The sequence below is a fragment of the Coloeus monedula genome (genome assembly GCF_965178545.1).
Source record: "Coloeus monedula genome assembly, chromosome: 10".
Taxonomy (NCBI): domain Eukaryota; kingdom Metazoa; phylum Chordata; class Aves; order Passeriformes; family Corvidae; genus Coloeus; species Coloeus monedula.
Window position 1 is genome coordinate 14,204,551 of NC_138790.1, and position 16,369 is coordinate 14,220,919.

Here is a 16,369-nt window from a genome sequence, read left to right on the forward strand (position 1 = left end):
ATGTTCCCAGCAAAAGAAAGAGGTCAAGATTGTAACTGCATGGCTGGGTGCTGGAAAGGCCTTTTCTTTAAGCTGTTACAAAGACAAATGCTGTTCTTCATCCTGCTGTCAAACTGCTATAAATATTGTTTGTCAAGAGAATTTCAGCAGTTACAAGTTTTTTTAAAACAAGGCTGAGCAGGATGAATCATGTGAATGATTCTTAAACAATTAGCTCATTAGTGTAATAAAAGCACTGCAGAATCCTGAAAACTTTAAATGGAATTTATAATAGTTCATACAGTAAATCCATGAATCATTAAGAATATACAGCCTTTAAAATGCAAGCTTGCAGAACATAGCTGGCATGGTCATAAGTTACCAGTAGTTAAGACTGAAAGAAGATGCCAACTGATGCTACATTGTAGTAGCTGTCCTTTAATGTTATGTTTCTTATACGTGTTCCAATCTATCATGAGATTTGAATTTGCATCCAGTTTGATCTCCTTTTGCATGGCTATAACAGGAGAAAACATCAAGAAATATAGTATCGTATGAAGATACAGTTTTGTTTTCCATTTTGTAGGCAAATCCACCTCTAAAACAGGAACAGATCACTGCCAAATTGTATATTTAGCCTGATGCAGGAACATAATAAAATTAAGAGGTCATTTTAGACAGAAAAAACCCCCAAGTCATGGCTGCCATCACTGAAGTTACTTTGTTGCAAGTATTAATTATTAATCCCTTCATTGAACACCTGAGCAAAGCTATCAGCTCCCTGTAGGAAACAATATTACCTTTACTTCACACTAAAGATAACCAGGCAGCAGCAGAAGACAGCTTGTCTGAAAACACTTCAGTCATTTTTGCAAGCTACTGAGCACTGGAACAATATTTTAGCATTACTAACAATCATCTTTAGCCCTGGAAATGGGAATTGTGTATTGTGCTGTTGAAATAGTAGATCACTAATCAATGCCTTGATCTACAGCTGCTCCAGATTCACTGGCAAGAGCTCTCAGTTTAACAAAACAGTTTTGGCCACACATTTGCCCCCTCCTTGGTGGAACAGAACAGAAGCTGGCTGTGCTTCTTGGGGCAGTCCCTGGGGCTCCTCAGGCTGGTAAGCATGAAATCCTTCTGTCTCTGACAGAGCATTTCAGAACTGAGCAGCTGGGCTGAAGCAAAACGGACAATTATGTAGACTACTGACTTTATACAACAGACATTTCCATGAGCTATATTACACATCAGTCCTGCTTGTCTACAGAATGGAAACTAAGTATAACCAAACTGGGATGCGAGTTCACAAACTATTTCTACTCTGTCACTGAGGTTAGCCTAATGTACCAGTGATCATTACCCTGTATTAAGTTGCAAGTTTATGAGAGTCACAAGGTCTGCAATATCAAGGTAGGACTTGGGCATCTTTCAGTCCTCTGTCTCCATCTCAGATTTTTTAATTAAAACTGCTCTAATAACTCAGTCTTTCAACAGAACTTAGGTGTGTTGCTTACTGGACAGCTGGAAGGAGCTTAGTACCAGAATGACAAGGCAACCTTATAAAACAAACTCAGACCTTGAATCAGACTTACAGATACAGGAAGACTGAACTTCTAATCAAAACTGTTAAACTAGAATGAATCAGAATGTGGTGATGCTCATTATTTTGTGTGGAAATAGTGAAAAGCATAGAAGCAAACCAGAAATACTACCCAATGATTCATCCAGTGATGTAACAAAAGATTAGCTTTTCCTTATGCACAAAGGACATACACAGCTATGAAGATAAACTACTTATGTAAAGGCTACTGTAACCTTAATGCTATAACACTGTAAAGACTTTAACGTAAAAAATAATTGATATATGTTGTTTCTCCACCCAAAAAAAAGAATACTCAGATAATGAAGTAATATGCTGTCAGGACTATTTAAGTTAAAGTCTCTCTAGAATATGGCAGAAAATGAAATGATGATTAGATGAATTTTTAGATCATCATAATAATTTTTAATAGTCAGAAACTTAAGTCACCATATCCTGAAGAAAAAACAAATGGTTCTATTATTTTTTTCTTTGCTGTCATTCCTATGGGCAAAGTGAAGTCTGCTACAATTGACAATGTGTAACATACATGACAGTGACCTCTCCAGCCTTTGGAAATGGGAATGTTACGTTTCACAGCTCCACACTACTTTAGAACAAAAGCATATATTGGTCCATTTACAAGCCTGTAATTTATACCAATAGTAAACGTCTCCATGATAAGTAAATCTCTCCATGATAAATTTTGATTAATACATACCCTCATAAGCAACCAGTACTAAAGAGAAAATAGCATCCAATCAGATGTTTTGATCCTTGCACAATTCAGAAAATTTTAGAAAAAATATAAATTCAGCAGACAACACCACAATGACCCTCAAGTACAAGAGACATGGGTCTAGAGTAAGATTAACAGGCATTAAACATGTCATTATTCATGTAGCAGTTTATCACTATTTTTCAATGTCAACTTTAAGTGATAGGCTTCTTTTAGTCAGTGACAAATGTGGTGAACTTTGTAAGGATCCGTTTTAGGACCTGGACATCAGTGCCTAACTCTTCATCAATAACTAAGAAATCACAGCAGACAGGCTTTGGTCATCTGGGATTCTTAAGTTAAGTAAACCATCACTCCATCACAGGATGTCTACAAGTGATCTATGTTCCCCCTTGAGGATTACTTCCCTCTCTGAGAAGACGCAGCTTTCTAAAGCACTTTCTGCCATGACACTAAGCAGGAACTACATTATCTGCACTTTGACACACAGACCATCCTACACATTCTTCTGGTTTTAATTCATTAGTTTCATGCTGCTGCCCCAAAACTCAAGAGAAAAAAAAAAAAAAGAACTTGAACATTTAACTAGTGTCTTTCATATCAAAGCACACTTGCTTGGGTCAATTTCTTAAATTATCTACATGGAATTAAAAACATGATAGTCGTGCAAAAACAATTAATTTGCGTTCTAACAGGAAGTTTGCAAATCTGTTGTGAGATATTGCTTTGGTTCAAAATCAGGGGAAATTGGAGACAACTGTACAGACTGATTCCAAGCACACTGTCCCCAACTTCCTGCGTCATGGAGCACCAGGACCTCTACAGAGCTCAAAGGGAGCACAGGAGTCATGCTGCCACCAGCACACTGGTGACACCAGCACAAGCTTGAACTCATTAAGAAACAGACAGCCCACATTTTGTAACTGATTGAGACTGGGGCAGAAATAAATGTTCTCTCAATGACAAGCAGCCTCTGATAAGATACAGGCCATATTAATGTCCTCAGGGAAGCTGCTGGCAGGGGACTGTGAAGATAGCAGCTACCCTGCACATGCTTAGCAGAAGTTGGAGATCTGTTTGGTGATTCCCAGAGGGAAATGGCTGCTCTGCTTCTGTCTGGGTAGAAGGCCACACCATCCCCTGGTGTAATATTCTGCCAGCTAAGGATGAGATGAGTGAGTGCTTCTCACTGTTATGACCAGGTGAAAGGAGAATGAGATGAAAGCAAGACTGCCGACACTTCCGGAATTTTCTTACAACTATGAAGTAACTGTATTTCTACTTAAGTGGCTTCTAAAACTCCAATATTTAGGCACTGTGAAAGAAATAAGAACACAAAATAACCCCAATTCTTCAGATTGTAATAAAATTACTCTTCCATTAGCATGTCCTAAGATGCTTCCCTCTTTCCTCTATATCTGTCTTTGGGCAGCAGGGGTGACATTTGGGCACTACCTTCAAATATCTTGAAAACGATACCTTTTTTCTGTATCTTGTAAACACTGAAAACCACACTGGTTCTGATTTAAGGACTTCTAACCACTGCCTTTTGAGCTGTTTTGTCCGCCTCTAGTTTCTAGGGGAAAATTACCTATGATCTGCTTATTTGAGAGATCCTTCCCCCTACAGCTGAGCTTTGCCCCTATGAAACACTGTGACCTTTTAAAAAGAAGTTAAAGCTCATAATAGAAGAGCAAAGGGAAGCAAAGGCTTCAGAAAGCCAAGCCAAAGCCTGATTTTAAGGAGCACTTGTAATCAACAATGTCATGAATGATAGAGGTCAAATCAAAACACGATTGGCAGTCATCTCAAGGAACTGAAATTTAATTAGGCCACAGTAATGATCACAGTATAGGATTATTTTTACACAACATTTTTGTTCTGCAGCTAACAGCAATGAAAGAAAAAATGTAACCACGGAGCAAGTAATTACATGCAAAGTACTCTTCACAGACTTTATCCCCAACTTTGCATAAATGCATAACAAAAAGGGGACTCACTTGGATTAAAACCAGTTTGTTACATAGAACAGACACAACAGAATCCACTCAGCTTAGCCAAATCACAGGAACTTCAGGTCCTGAGTCAGCAACTAACATATGAAGTGCCAACCTTAGCATTCTAACTCCATTAAACTGGCAAGTTTATTATATGCCTATATGATATTAAATCATTCATGCTCCCAGTTGGCAAATGGTTTACATTCAACAAGACAAAAAGTAAATTAAAAATTTAATGCTGTGACTTCAAAGCAATGACTTTAGATATAAAACTTGAAAGTATTTTACTGTAACTCTGGTTTGTTTAGTTTTTATATGTTTTAGTCTTTACAAGAAAATAATTAAGTTCTGCAAACTATTACATTTCACAGCTTACAAACGTATGACAGAATTGAAACAAATGGCCCTAAGCTGCCTTTTCTTCATGTGAGGGCTTACTCCTCAAATGTTTCAAAAAGCTTTTGTGCAGAATAAAGCCTCAGCTAGCCCACGACACCTGTACAGGTGTCAACATTACTGACAAATGAACTTGGAGGCTGATCCATTCACATCCATAGCTAGCAGTTTCAGGATCAAGTTTCCACAGGCATTCCCACCTCCTGCCAATGACTCTCCCATGCACATGGTTTTACTTATAATTTGGTGAAGAACTGGGTTTTCTTCTCCAGCTTGTGAGGACACAGGATATTGGATGAATAGTATGCTGACCTAGGAAAGATGCTTTGTATGTACCATATTTTGTTTATCCAGTGGCTTTGCAACATTCATAGTTTTGCTGTACAAAAAGAGTAAAAAGAGAAGAAATAGGACATGTGTATTTCTTTTGGGTCTGCGAGATTTCAGTTCTAGTGAAGTGAATGGCAAAGCTCCAGCTGCCTGCCTGAAGCTTGGATTCACCTGAAGCATTCAACATCTATGTGCACCACCTAGAATGCTTTAGATGCTACTGCAATAGGGAGAGATGACACAGCTTTAGGATAAGACACTGGAATATCCACTTCCTTTCTGAAATGATTAAAGGATTCAGTTCCTAACAGTTTTTTCTTAATAAAGTGTACTAAACTAGTATTTTCCATGCAGTTGCTAACCAGAAATGTGCAGCTGAGAAAAAAAAAAAGACCATCCTTTACGATCTTCATAAATTACACGCCATACAAAAAAAACAAAAAAAATCCCCGAGAGGGAATCGAAAACAAGAGGACAAGGACAGTGAAGTGCATATTCCCCCGAGAGGCGGAGGGGAGCCCCGGTACGAGCGGTGCCGCCGCTCCGCCCCGCGCCCCCTCCGCGGCCGCTCAGCGCCACCGCGCGCTCGGCACCGGCACCGCAGCTGCCTGAGCTCCCCAACCGCCGCGGCCCCGCGGAGACACTGAGCGCGGCGGCACATAAATGCTGGAAACACGGAGGTAGCTCTAGGACGCGTCTGACTGGGAACTCAACGTTTCAAACAACTACCATGTTAAAAAGTAGTCTACAGAAAGGTAAGATTTATCTACGTGCTATCAGTTTGGCACTGAGTATTTCTGCTGAAATTACTAGTCTGGCATTTGTGTTAAAAATAAAACAGCAGAAAATACATTATTTATATTGAAATTGAATTCTTTCACCTATGTATTATTTTTTTCCCAGAAAAAAAAAATATTACCAAATACTGAAAAACATAATTAAAAAGACAGTTCTAGGGAAGCTGTGACTAATTGTATTTCATAAATAACCACCCAAGCCCCCATTTTAAAATACATTTAACATTTAAAACCTTCAGCAACTTCAGAGGCAGCCTGCATGAATGTTTAGTATCATTCACTTTGGAAAGTTAAACGCAAATACAGGACAAAACAGTATAAACTTGCAAATACTGCAAAAGATCACTGATAAAATTAAAGGATATATATTGACTCATCCATTTTCAAAGGTACTGTACAAATAAAGGGTAATAAAAAAGAGCAAGTGAAAAAGATTTGTGTAGAGCTGCACACACTTGTGTCTAACAAGGCTGCAGGAATTTGAAGGCACTGACTTGCCACCATTAGATTTTCCTTCCAGCCCGAAGCAGTGCCTTAAAGCCTGCAATACAAACAGGGCAGTCCTGCCAAGAGGCTTTTCTGTGAAATTTTCCTTTTAAAATATTGATGTTTACCATTGTACTGTTAGCTCCTTCTACCCCATTTCACTTCTTACAGAACACAGCGTACTTAAGACACTAATGTAGATAAGCAAATACTAAGTTGTGTGGAATATAAATTTCAAATCAAAGTATTTTGTCCTTCAGCAATGAGCACAATCGAGATGCAGGTGCCAAGTGGAAAGTAAATGTAATTCGTCCTGGTTTTGGGGAAGCTATCCAAGTCAAGGCTATGTTCCTCAAATGGCAGACAACTTTGGTGAAGAACTTCAATAAAAATAATGCCCCAGAGTTGTGAGGGAGGTTGTGAACAACTGCATTAAAACAGGTTCCTACCAATTGCTGAATAAGCCTGCAGTACCCAGTTAGACATGAGAGAGACAAGAGACAGATAGCATTACTCTTGTTTCTGAATCCTCATAATAAGAAACCAATAAACACATCTCAACTGTACCTATAGTTTAAAAACATGACAAGAAAAGGAAAATATCACAGCTGTTACTTTTCACACAAGAACTTGGAGTTGTTGCAGATAGACCACTGCAGCATCAGCTCACTGTTCAGTAACAGGCAAAGGAGGAAACAGACTACAAGAAATTACTGTAAAAAGACCAGAATAAAACTCGGAAAGCATCATAACACAAGTGTATAAATCCATAATATAGATACTTTGCAAATAATTTGTGCAAAGTCTGCTCTTTTACCTCAAAAAGGGTTTAGTGGAACTAAGAAAGAGGAAAAGAGTGGCAAGGCTGATTGAAACTAGGAAACAATGTCCATGCAAAGAACAACTAGACCATGAGAACTTTTCAAGTCAGAAAAAAGAACATCAAGTGCAGGTAGCATACACATCTATGAAGTCATGAATGGCAAAAAAAATGAATAGAAAAAGATTACTGAATGTTTTTCACAGTGCAAGAACTAAGGAGAACCAAATGAAACTGGCAGGTGGCTCAGAAACAAACAAAAGGAAGTACTTTTTCTCACAATGTGTAGTTGAACCCTGGAACTAATTGCCACAGGATGTTGCAGATGCCAAAGTTTACATGAGTTCAAAAAGCAATTAGAGAAATTCACAGGAGGAAAAAAAAGTCCATGAATGCCTATTAATCACAAAGATATTACCTCAGGATTAGGAAATCTTGGAACTACAGACCACGGCTCTGAGAGCATAACAGGCAAGCCCTACTGTATTCTTATGTTGTTCCCACGCCTGCTCACTGCCAGGGTCAGGACACTGGGATACATCAACCACAGGTGTATCTCTCAGTAGAAGTATTCTTACAGATTGATTACATTTTAGAACATTTTTAAAGTCAATTTTCCCAATTCAGCTGTTCATATTCTCCTCTATCCCTTTTTGTACCTTATAATCCTTTCTTCCAAAAGGACTCTAATCCTAGGGCTTCTTTATTTCCATAAATTTAGTAACCATTCACTGGTACTAGTATCATGATAATACTTACGTTAAGGAGTACATTTACATTACATTTAAAGCACATTTTTGAAGAAAAAGGAACCTTCAGTACATTAAAAAATTAGTAATTTGTTTAAAAGATATGTTTACAGTCTTTACCTAGAAGAAAACTTGAGATATGAACACTGAGAAGCAGCAAGATTCAGGGCATAAATGTCAAGGAATATTCTTATATAGGATTAAAATTCTATTCAAGGCTATAGAACACAGACAACAAAACCTGCTCAAGTGAGTTTTACCTTCTCATTGTGTGAGCTCTCATAATGAGACTGGGTCACCCATGTTACTAACAGCCATTAACCAGTATCCTGAATAAACAATAAAACACTTTCAGTGCTTCAGCACTTGAAGACTGATGTAACAGTAGTGAGACAGTGTTCCCATATCATCAGCATCAAGAGGAGGTATCCCAACCTCAGGTCTATAAATAGTTTACATTTGCAAATAGAGTTTCTAATCAGGAAGTGAATCCCAGCCCCCTATTTACAAATTTAGACTGGAAATTAGAAGACTATTTGTAACCACCAGAAGAATGACATCCTGGAACACATTTTCAGTGTCAATAGTGAGCCCCAACAAGTAACTGATTTGAAGAGGGAGCTCAAGATATTCGAATCAGCTGAGTTATATAAACACAGCTGCATGGAATAGAGATACTGGACTTCGTGTTTCAGGAAATCGCTTCCCTTCCTAATTAAAATACCGATAGGTTATGAACAAGGAGTCACAGGAGTGTCGCAGGAGTCAGGATTTTTTCCTTTAGTAGAGTCCTGAATTTTACTAAGTGCTACAAGAAGGAAATTATAGCCATCTGAGAGTTCAATGCTCTATGCTATCAAAATCTGTCTCAGGAGTATAAAAAAAAAACTTCTGCACCATAGAAAAGCATTCTATTCACCAAGGGAAAGGCAAAGAAACCCCCTTTTCCTGTCATATTCCCATAAAAATCACTGCCACTTAGCAAAAAAAGCATGCAGAAAGAACTCAGCTGATCTGAGTACAGAGCTAAGCAGTGGTAGTTTTAAAACCTTCCCACAGGTACAATAAAGCAGAACATGTCATCATACATTGTTTTGTACTGAGTAACAATTATTTCCTTAGAATAATGCATGTGGGATCTGTGACCTCCTGAATTTAAAGAAATACAGTGCAGTGACATGTTTTTGCTATATAGTAATTTATGAAATGCAAACGACATACTTGAAGCATTTATACCAATGCACTGACACCTCAGGTTATGAACACACAGGCTGCTCCTACAGGTCTAGTCTTAGTTTACAAAACAACAACCTCAGTTGTCACTGCTTTGAAATGGGAGCCTATTACTGAGGCTGGGGAGAAGCAAAGTTGACAATGCAAAAATTCTAAGTCAATTTCAGTGCAAAATAAAGACACACTAATTTAAACATCATGGGCATCTAAGGGTTCTTTTATTTTGTTTTGAAACATGGAATACTTGAGGATAAATCAAAATTGCCGGGGTTCCCTATATACCAGTGTTTGCTCAGGAAAAAAGCCCAAAAAATCAGCATCCAGCATCAAAGCAATAAAGCAAGCAGCACTGCTTGAAAAGGAGAATTTTCTCAATAAAAGTCTGCATCCTACTATGCAGCTACCACTTACTTGACCTCAACATACACAGAGAAGAGGAGAACCCCTTACGTTGTAAAACATGTTCTATCTACTCCAAAAGAATGTTTACATGAAGGTTGATACAGGGTTTGAAAAGCAACACAAGATGTTTAGAGAGAATTACGTACCCATCATGAAAATTATACAGTCATAGCACCTGTTTCAGAGACCAGTCAAGAAAACCCAGGCAATTTGCCCTAGATCACCAGAACTCCTACTCACAATTCCAAAATATTACATTTTCTAAAGGACAACAAATACAATACTGGGATTTTGATAACAGGACTCCAATACTACAGTATTTTCAGTGTGACCAAACCAGCACTATTAAAAAAAAATCCTTATATTTTGAGTTTATTATAAGCAAAACATTTATGTTACGTTTTGGATGTAAAAAATGGAAAATATGATTCACAGTTCGGAAACTAACAGCTACTGCAGGCTTCTCTGTCCCACTGAACCTTGAATTATCAGAACTTTGCTAATTAAAAGAAGAAACACTGATCACAATATTAATTTATTCTGAATTAAATATCCTAAGTCATATTTAAGACAAAAATTAGTTTCTACATCAAACACAAAATAGAGGTCTAAGAAGAATGGTCACCTGTGATGTGAACATGCAGTATTAATGTAACTACAGGAACTTCATCTACCACTAGCTTTTTTTCTTTTCCCTTTTGCACAACATTGTTTTTTCCCCTCCCAGACCAGGTGCACAGCTGGGGTTTAAGTGGAAGTCTCACAGAACAGCAGAATGCTGCCAAAAAGACAACTGTACGTGTACAAGACACGGCCCATCAGCTAAAAGTCAGTCTAAACCCTACTCGATGTGCAGGTAGACAACAGGAGACAGCCTCATCCTGGACTGTCACCTTAAAAACTTTCACTGCTTAAAATCTTATTATATTAATTATAAAACCCTTCAGCACTTTTTGAATGACCCAAAGCATTAAACTACTGTAAACCCTCTGGAAGGAGGATCTCCCTTTAAAATCTTACTCTGTTTTAACCACGCTTTTTCAATATACTGCTGCCATATATTTATATCAGTGAAATTTCATCCAGTGTAAATGATATCATTTACACTATACTACCCATGTCCACCTTTGAATCCGTAAGATCTGACCATATTTAAGAAAACTTCTATAGGATATTAAATAAATGCCAACACATGAACAACCCACATCACACTGAATATTCTCAAGGACAGTAGTCAGAATTTGCTTCATTTCAAGCTCATTCCAAAACACTGTAGAGTGGGTACTTACTGAGATCCTCTGCAAGCTGGACTCTCTTGCCAGTTAGGAGCATCACCTTTTTTTCATTGTCCTCAGCAAAATCTTCAAGCACTTCCTTTACATTCTTCTCCAAACGCCTTACTGTAAAAAACCAAAACAACAAAGCAACCAAAAAAAAGTGAGTGGCAACACTTTTGCAACTCCAATGACCTAAGGACAAACTTTTGGGAAGGCCTGTTAGAGACGCAGTATGTTACCATACTTACTAATCTGATAGGAGAAAAGGCAAACTTCTGAACACAGAAGCCCCTTCTTTGGGCCATTATGAAAGGACATCCTTTGACAAAGATTTTTAAATTTCCAAGAGTGTTTTCTCTCTCAGCAAAATTACTATTGGATGAGTTTTCTAGAAGGAGATAATTTTTTGTTTCAAACCCTTCCACTGACTGTGAGCCTTACCTTCAGTGTTAGCGAGCTGCTGCCTCAGTGTATTTGCTGTAATCGCCAGCATTCGCTGTATTCGCCAGAAGAGGACGATGTCATTACATTCGAGCTGGAATGACAGAACTTGTGGTGTCAGACCTCTGATGTCCAGTGAACATCCTACACACACAAGAATCTCTTGACACTTTTAGCTGCAACTGTAACATCATGTATATATATCCAGATCTTGCACAAAAATCCCACAGAATTACTGGTGTAGGTAACAAGGAAACACATCAAAAATACTTCACAAGAACCACATCACCCTTATTTAATGAACTGCAACACCTTCACGTCTTGCTATTTTCAACAGAAAGAGCTGTATCATGGGAAACCATGGAAAAACAATTTGCACACACTTTATGCAGGCTGGGGAGTGTAACCTGATGCTCACTGTTCGAAGCAAATACACTGAGAGACAACAGCTGAGCTCCAGGCTGTGCCTCCCTGCATGACAAATGCTTCTGAAGACAGGGCTGGGCCAAGGGCTGTATTCGATAACAACAGAAGAGACAGTTTCTACGCCTGCAAGAGGGAGGCACTGCAGGAGGGAGCATTAAGTTCACATTAGGACACCCTAAAAAAGACAGTAATGTGAATAGGAGTTTAAGTGTCATGAAGAGGCAGCTCTCCATGCTGTGATCTCATTCTCTCTTATCTCTTACAGGCAAAGGTATTTCTAAAGTAACAAAAGATTTCTGGCTTCGTGGCTCAACAAAAGACAAACAAAGTGAAGAGATCTACCTTTCCAGTGATTTCTCTTTGATTTACAATATAATGGTAATAAAATGGTGTATTCTTTCTGTGACCTGATGCATACTGTCATTTGTTGCACAAGCTTGGGTTTACAAAACTGGGAAGCCATTCATAAAGACTTGTTTGGAAACTCCGTAGCTGTTCATTTTTTTCCCATTGATCACACATGGTTCCAAGCATTAACTCTAAACACTTACTGACCATACTTTTCCTATAAATCCATAAGGATGTTTTCTGAATATTTTGTATCAGTAAAACAAATAACTATTAATGGGAAAGCAGGAGAAATGGATATCAACAACATATCAACAGCTGTACACTACTGCTTTTAACCGTGCATTTTCATTACACATCAATTAGAAACAGACGTTTAGGTCATGGCTGATACCTAGTGGCCATTTTACATAATTACCACCAGGATGGCATTTTATCCATTACAAGCCTGATGTAAAATGTAACTGAGATCACCAGCTATCTGGTCAGGCTACTTTGAAGTATTTTTAGATTTTTTTTCAACTGAAATACAAATATTAAGGCAAAGCACCAGTGTAGATGAAAAACATCTGTTCTTCAGTTTACCTCTGAGTCCACAAAGTGCCTCTGATAATAATAGAAGCCTCTTCGACATAGATTGCAATGGTTCAAAGCAGACTTCAGGAAGTATCTTCTATAGATTTGGTGCCATGTGTCTTTAATCTAGGAAAAGAGTATTTAAATTTGACTAAATAAATAAATACATACACTCACTATCGTGCTTAGATTAATGACTGCATTTAATTTTAAAATGTAACTCCAAATTCCACTATTGATATCACGTACCATGTGTTTAAATATTTCTCAGAAATTTGTCTGCAACTGGGATATGATTAATGTTAGTTACACTTGGCAAACACTACAGATGACTGTCAATTTAAAAACCTACTCTTCTATGCACATAACTGAATGCTTAAAAATACTGTCTGCAGCCAAAACACGTTTAAATTATATACTACAAAACAATCTTTACATTAACACTGAAAACACATTTTTGAGTTGTACCCATTAATTTACCAATTAAACCAGATTAAAGCTTAGAGAAATATTTAATAGGTCTTACGCAAACAAACATTTATAACTTTTCTTGATTAGGCTTATTATGTTTCAATTCTTCAAAATTAAATATGTGCATTGAGATGCCTCTCTGGAAAACCCATAAAACATAATTAAGAAAATCAGTTGCTTAGCTAGAAAAAAACCTCAGTTTGCACTCAGCCTCCTCATGCAGAGGATGTGGATCACTAATATGACCTTTATAAAAAATGCTAAGTGCTGTACAGGAAAGGAGTAGCAGATATTTAAATAACTCTATACCTAAAAGAAGTGCATGTATTAATGTTGAAAAGGTAGCCAAAGTTACTGCAGAAAATAAATCACTGCTAAAGGAAATCTACATCTATTACTTACTAATGTCTGAATTCTCATTTATTTAAAATCTTACATTTTATTAGATAAGGGGTCTAATTACCCTTAAGAGTCTTTCACTGCAATGAGATATGTCATTTTCCAGAACATTTCAAAAGTACAATACACTTGGGACACTAAAAAAATCCTGCCTTTTTCCAAGTATTTAAAAAAAAATTCCTCTCTCTTCATTGTACCAATGAACTTCAAACTTCACATACGACCACACTGAAAGCTTTAGGATGTACAATATGTTTTTACTGTTTCTTGCTCACAAAGGCCTTGATTACATCTGAACAATAATTTCTAACAAGCTTTGTTATAATGTAGGCAAGAAAATCTGCTCAGCAGATTCTGATTCCAGTCGAAACTGACAGATTCCAAAGTGCTGTACAGCCTTTGCCTGCCAGCCAACAGAAGTGCGTGAATTGCGTGCAAGCTGTCGTTTAGTGATTCGTTTGGAAACATCTGCATCACAAACTCAGTATGCACATGGAGTCTCTTGTTTGCTATCTAGAAAACATTCAAATGTTCACAGGGAGCCTCCATGTGTCTTGTTACAATTCTGCATCTCACCAGACATGGATCCACTGCTACTCCTCTTGCTTCCAGGTTCTTTCTGACAGTCGTCACCTCATCATTTGCCAGATAAGCTGGATGATCTTCATTGCACTTGATTAATTTCTCAAGTTCATTTTTTGTTTCATTACGAATATTCTAGGACAGGAATGATTAGTTGGTATTTATTATTAGAGACTCAGATCATCAGCACCTCCTCAATAAACACTTTATTTGCTTAATAAGCCAGGGCAGAAAAAGCCTCTGACACTACTACCTATCACTTTTAAGTTACTTCAAAAGGAATTTGTGCAAAGACACATCAACAAATACAGCATGTTTAATGGATAATTCACTGTTAATTTAATTTTTTTCCTGCTTCATTATATACAGCAATGTAGAACAAGAATAAAAGGGTGGGAAAAAAAATCATAGCTTTCCCCTCCATGAATATCTGCTAGATGGGTTCACATTCACATATCACCTGTGACACTGATGAGCATTGTAATTTTTGCCTGTTAGCTAGCAGGAACTCTCCACGGATTCATACCTTTAAGCTGCTGTTCATAGAAGTTAATTAATATAGGTTGAAATCACTATCTTGTTCCCACACCTGGCTGCAAACAGCTGCCTGTAAAACTCCTTTCCCTGAAACAATTATTTCCTACTCTACCCTTTTAAACTCTGCTTACTTCTTTAAAGTATGAATCAGTTTGACAAGTATCTAGAAAAAGTAATATAAAAAGCCCGTCATCTCTGGGCATTGAATGAAAGGTGCTATTAAAATTCAAAAAGAAATTTCCAAAAGCTATGAGCAACTGAGAGGAGATGTTATGGTGAATATGGACAATCAGAAGATATAACTATGATTACAATGCTAGTGATAATGCTATCACACACTAATTAAATCCAAACAGAGCATGACAGGAAACTGAATGTGACTTCTGTTTAGAAGGCAGGCATGAAACGTATAGAAGAGAATAGCCCAGCTTCCACCTGCTTTCACTGAATTCTTTCTACTGCAAGAACTTTAATACACATATCAATGGCATAATAGCAAAGATGTAATTCAGCTGAAAAATGGAAAACAGTTTACAAGTCACTCTGTAGATGCAGCAGGGAAGAAGTATATGAAATTCCCTGTCGTATTTAAAACAATGACGAGATTTATTTTTTTTTTGTAGTCATCTAAATAGTGTGAAGAGAATTGGTAGTTTTGAAAAGGTAGTGAGTAATAATCAAAGTTTTCTAAAGGTAGTGGACTATAAATTCTTTATAATTTTCTTCCTTTTACCTGTTCTTTGGTGCGGCCTACCCAGTACAACCATCTTTTTTTCCAGTCTGGACCCACCATATCTTCAATAACAGATTCAGCTGAAAAAGGAGGTATGATATTAACTATCAAGCAAAATATACCACCAGCCAAATTTATACTTTCAAAATTAAGTACATGAACAAGAATGAACATTTTATGTTGGAGAACATAAAAAACCATAAAATACTGAGTCAAGTCAGGTGTCTTACTTAAAGCCATGGTTGATGTATTTTACTAAAATTTAAGAATTACTTCCAACCAGTAGATACTTCAAGAAGTATATAAAAACCACAACATCCCTCTAACGAGACCACCCTCCTGGTTTCAAATCATGCATTTAAAAAACCCCAAATCTTACCTTGCTGCAACTTGCATCAAAACTGATTATGCTAGAAACCATAAAAAGACCAACTATTTTCCCTGAATTTACCCTGTTCTCCTACACGTGGATTTATACAGTTTTTTGCCTCTATAGATCTCTATTGCCTATCTTTCAGTTGCCTCATTGCAAGAGCACAAGAGCTTTTGAGGCTGTATTCTGATGAGTGTTTCTATCAGTATCAGTACTATTTCAAACACCACTGTGTCAGTTGGGCTGATACTAAGGCTACACTTCAGTGAAGTCAACTAGGTCTACACCGGCCTAGATTAAAAAGGGAAGAGTGGAATACATGACACCACTCACTGTCTTTGAGCCGACTTTGGAGCGTCTCTTCCATAAAATGAATGGCTGCATCCCACTGCTGCTTATCAGATATTGACCGGTCTTCTAAAGCATTGTGCTGGATCACCCGCTGCAATACAGAATGCCACTTTAGCATGCAGTAAAAGAATTTATCCAGGATTTAGTAGAAAACCCATTTCTAGTATTCTTTTCATTTTTCAATGTCTGCTGGAACAGATTATATTGGGCACACACAACATATTCAAGAGGCACCTCTCAAAGCACTGCCAAAATTATTTTCGTGTGCCTCTAACTCTTTTTCTACAGTCTAGCATAAATAATGTAAAACTAAAGAAAAAGATATGAAATCCCTCTGGA

The 16,369-nt window shown here is 37.5% G+C and overlaps 1 protein-coding gene across 2 annotated transcripts in view; it reads right to left on the bottom strand.

The window, feature by feature from the left end:
* The window catches only part of OPA1 (OPA1 mitochondrial dynamin like GTPase), a 52,817-nt gene that overhangs the window by 9,798 nt on the left and 26,650 nt on the right, over window positions 1-16,369 (bottom strand). For both annotated transcript variants that reach the window (XM_082287761.1, XM_082287762.1), the window contains 6 exons: window positions 16,013-16,121; window positions 15,307-15,386; window positions 14,031-14,171; window positions 12,594-12,710; window positions 11,235-11,328; window positions 10,806-10,916 (listed from right to left, as the gene is read on the bottom strand). In XM_082287761.1, coding sequence (XP_082143887.1) covers window positions 10,806-10,916; window positions 11,235-11,328; window positions 12,594-12,710; window positions 14,031-14,171; window positions 15,307-15,386; window positions 16,013-16,121 — 652 coding nt within the window. The remainder of the gene's footprint in view (window positions 1-10,805; window positions 10,917-11,234; window positions 11,329-12,593; window positions 12,711-14,030; window positions 14,172-15,306; window positions 15,387-16,012; window positions 16,122-16,369) is intronic.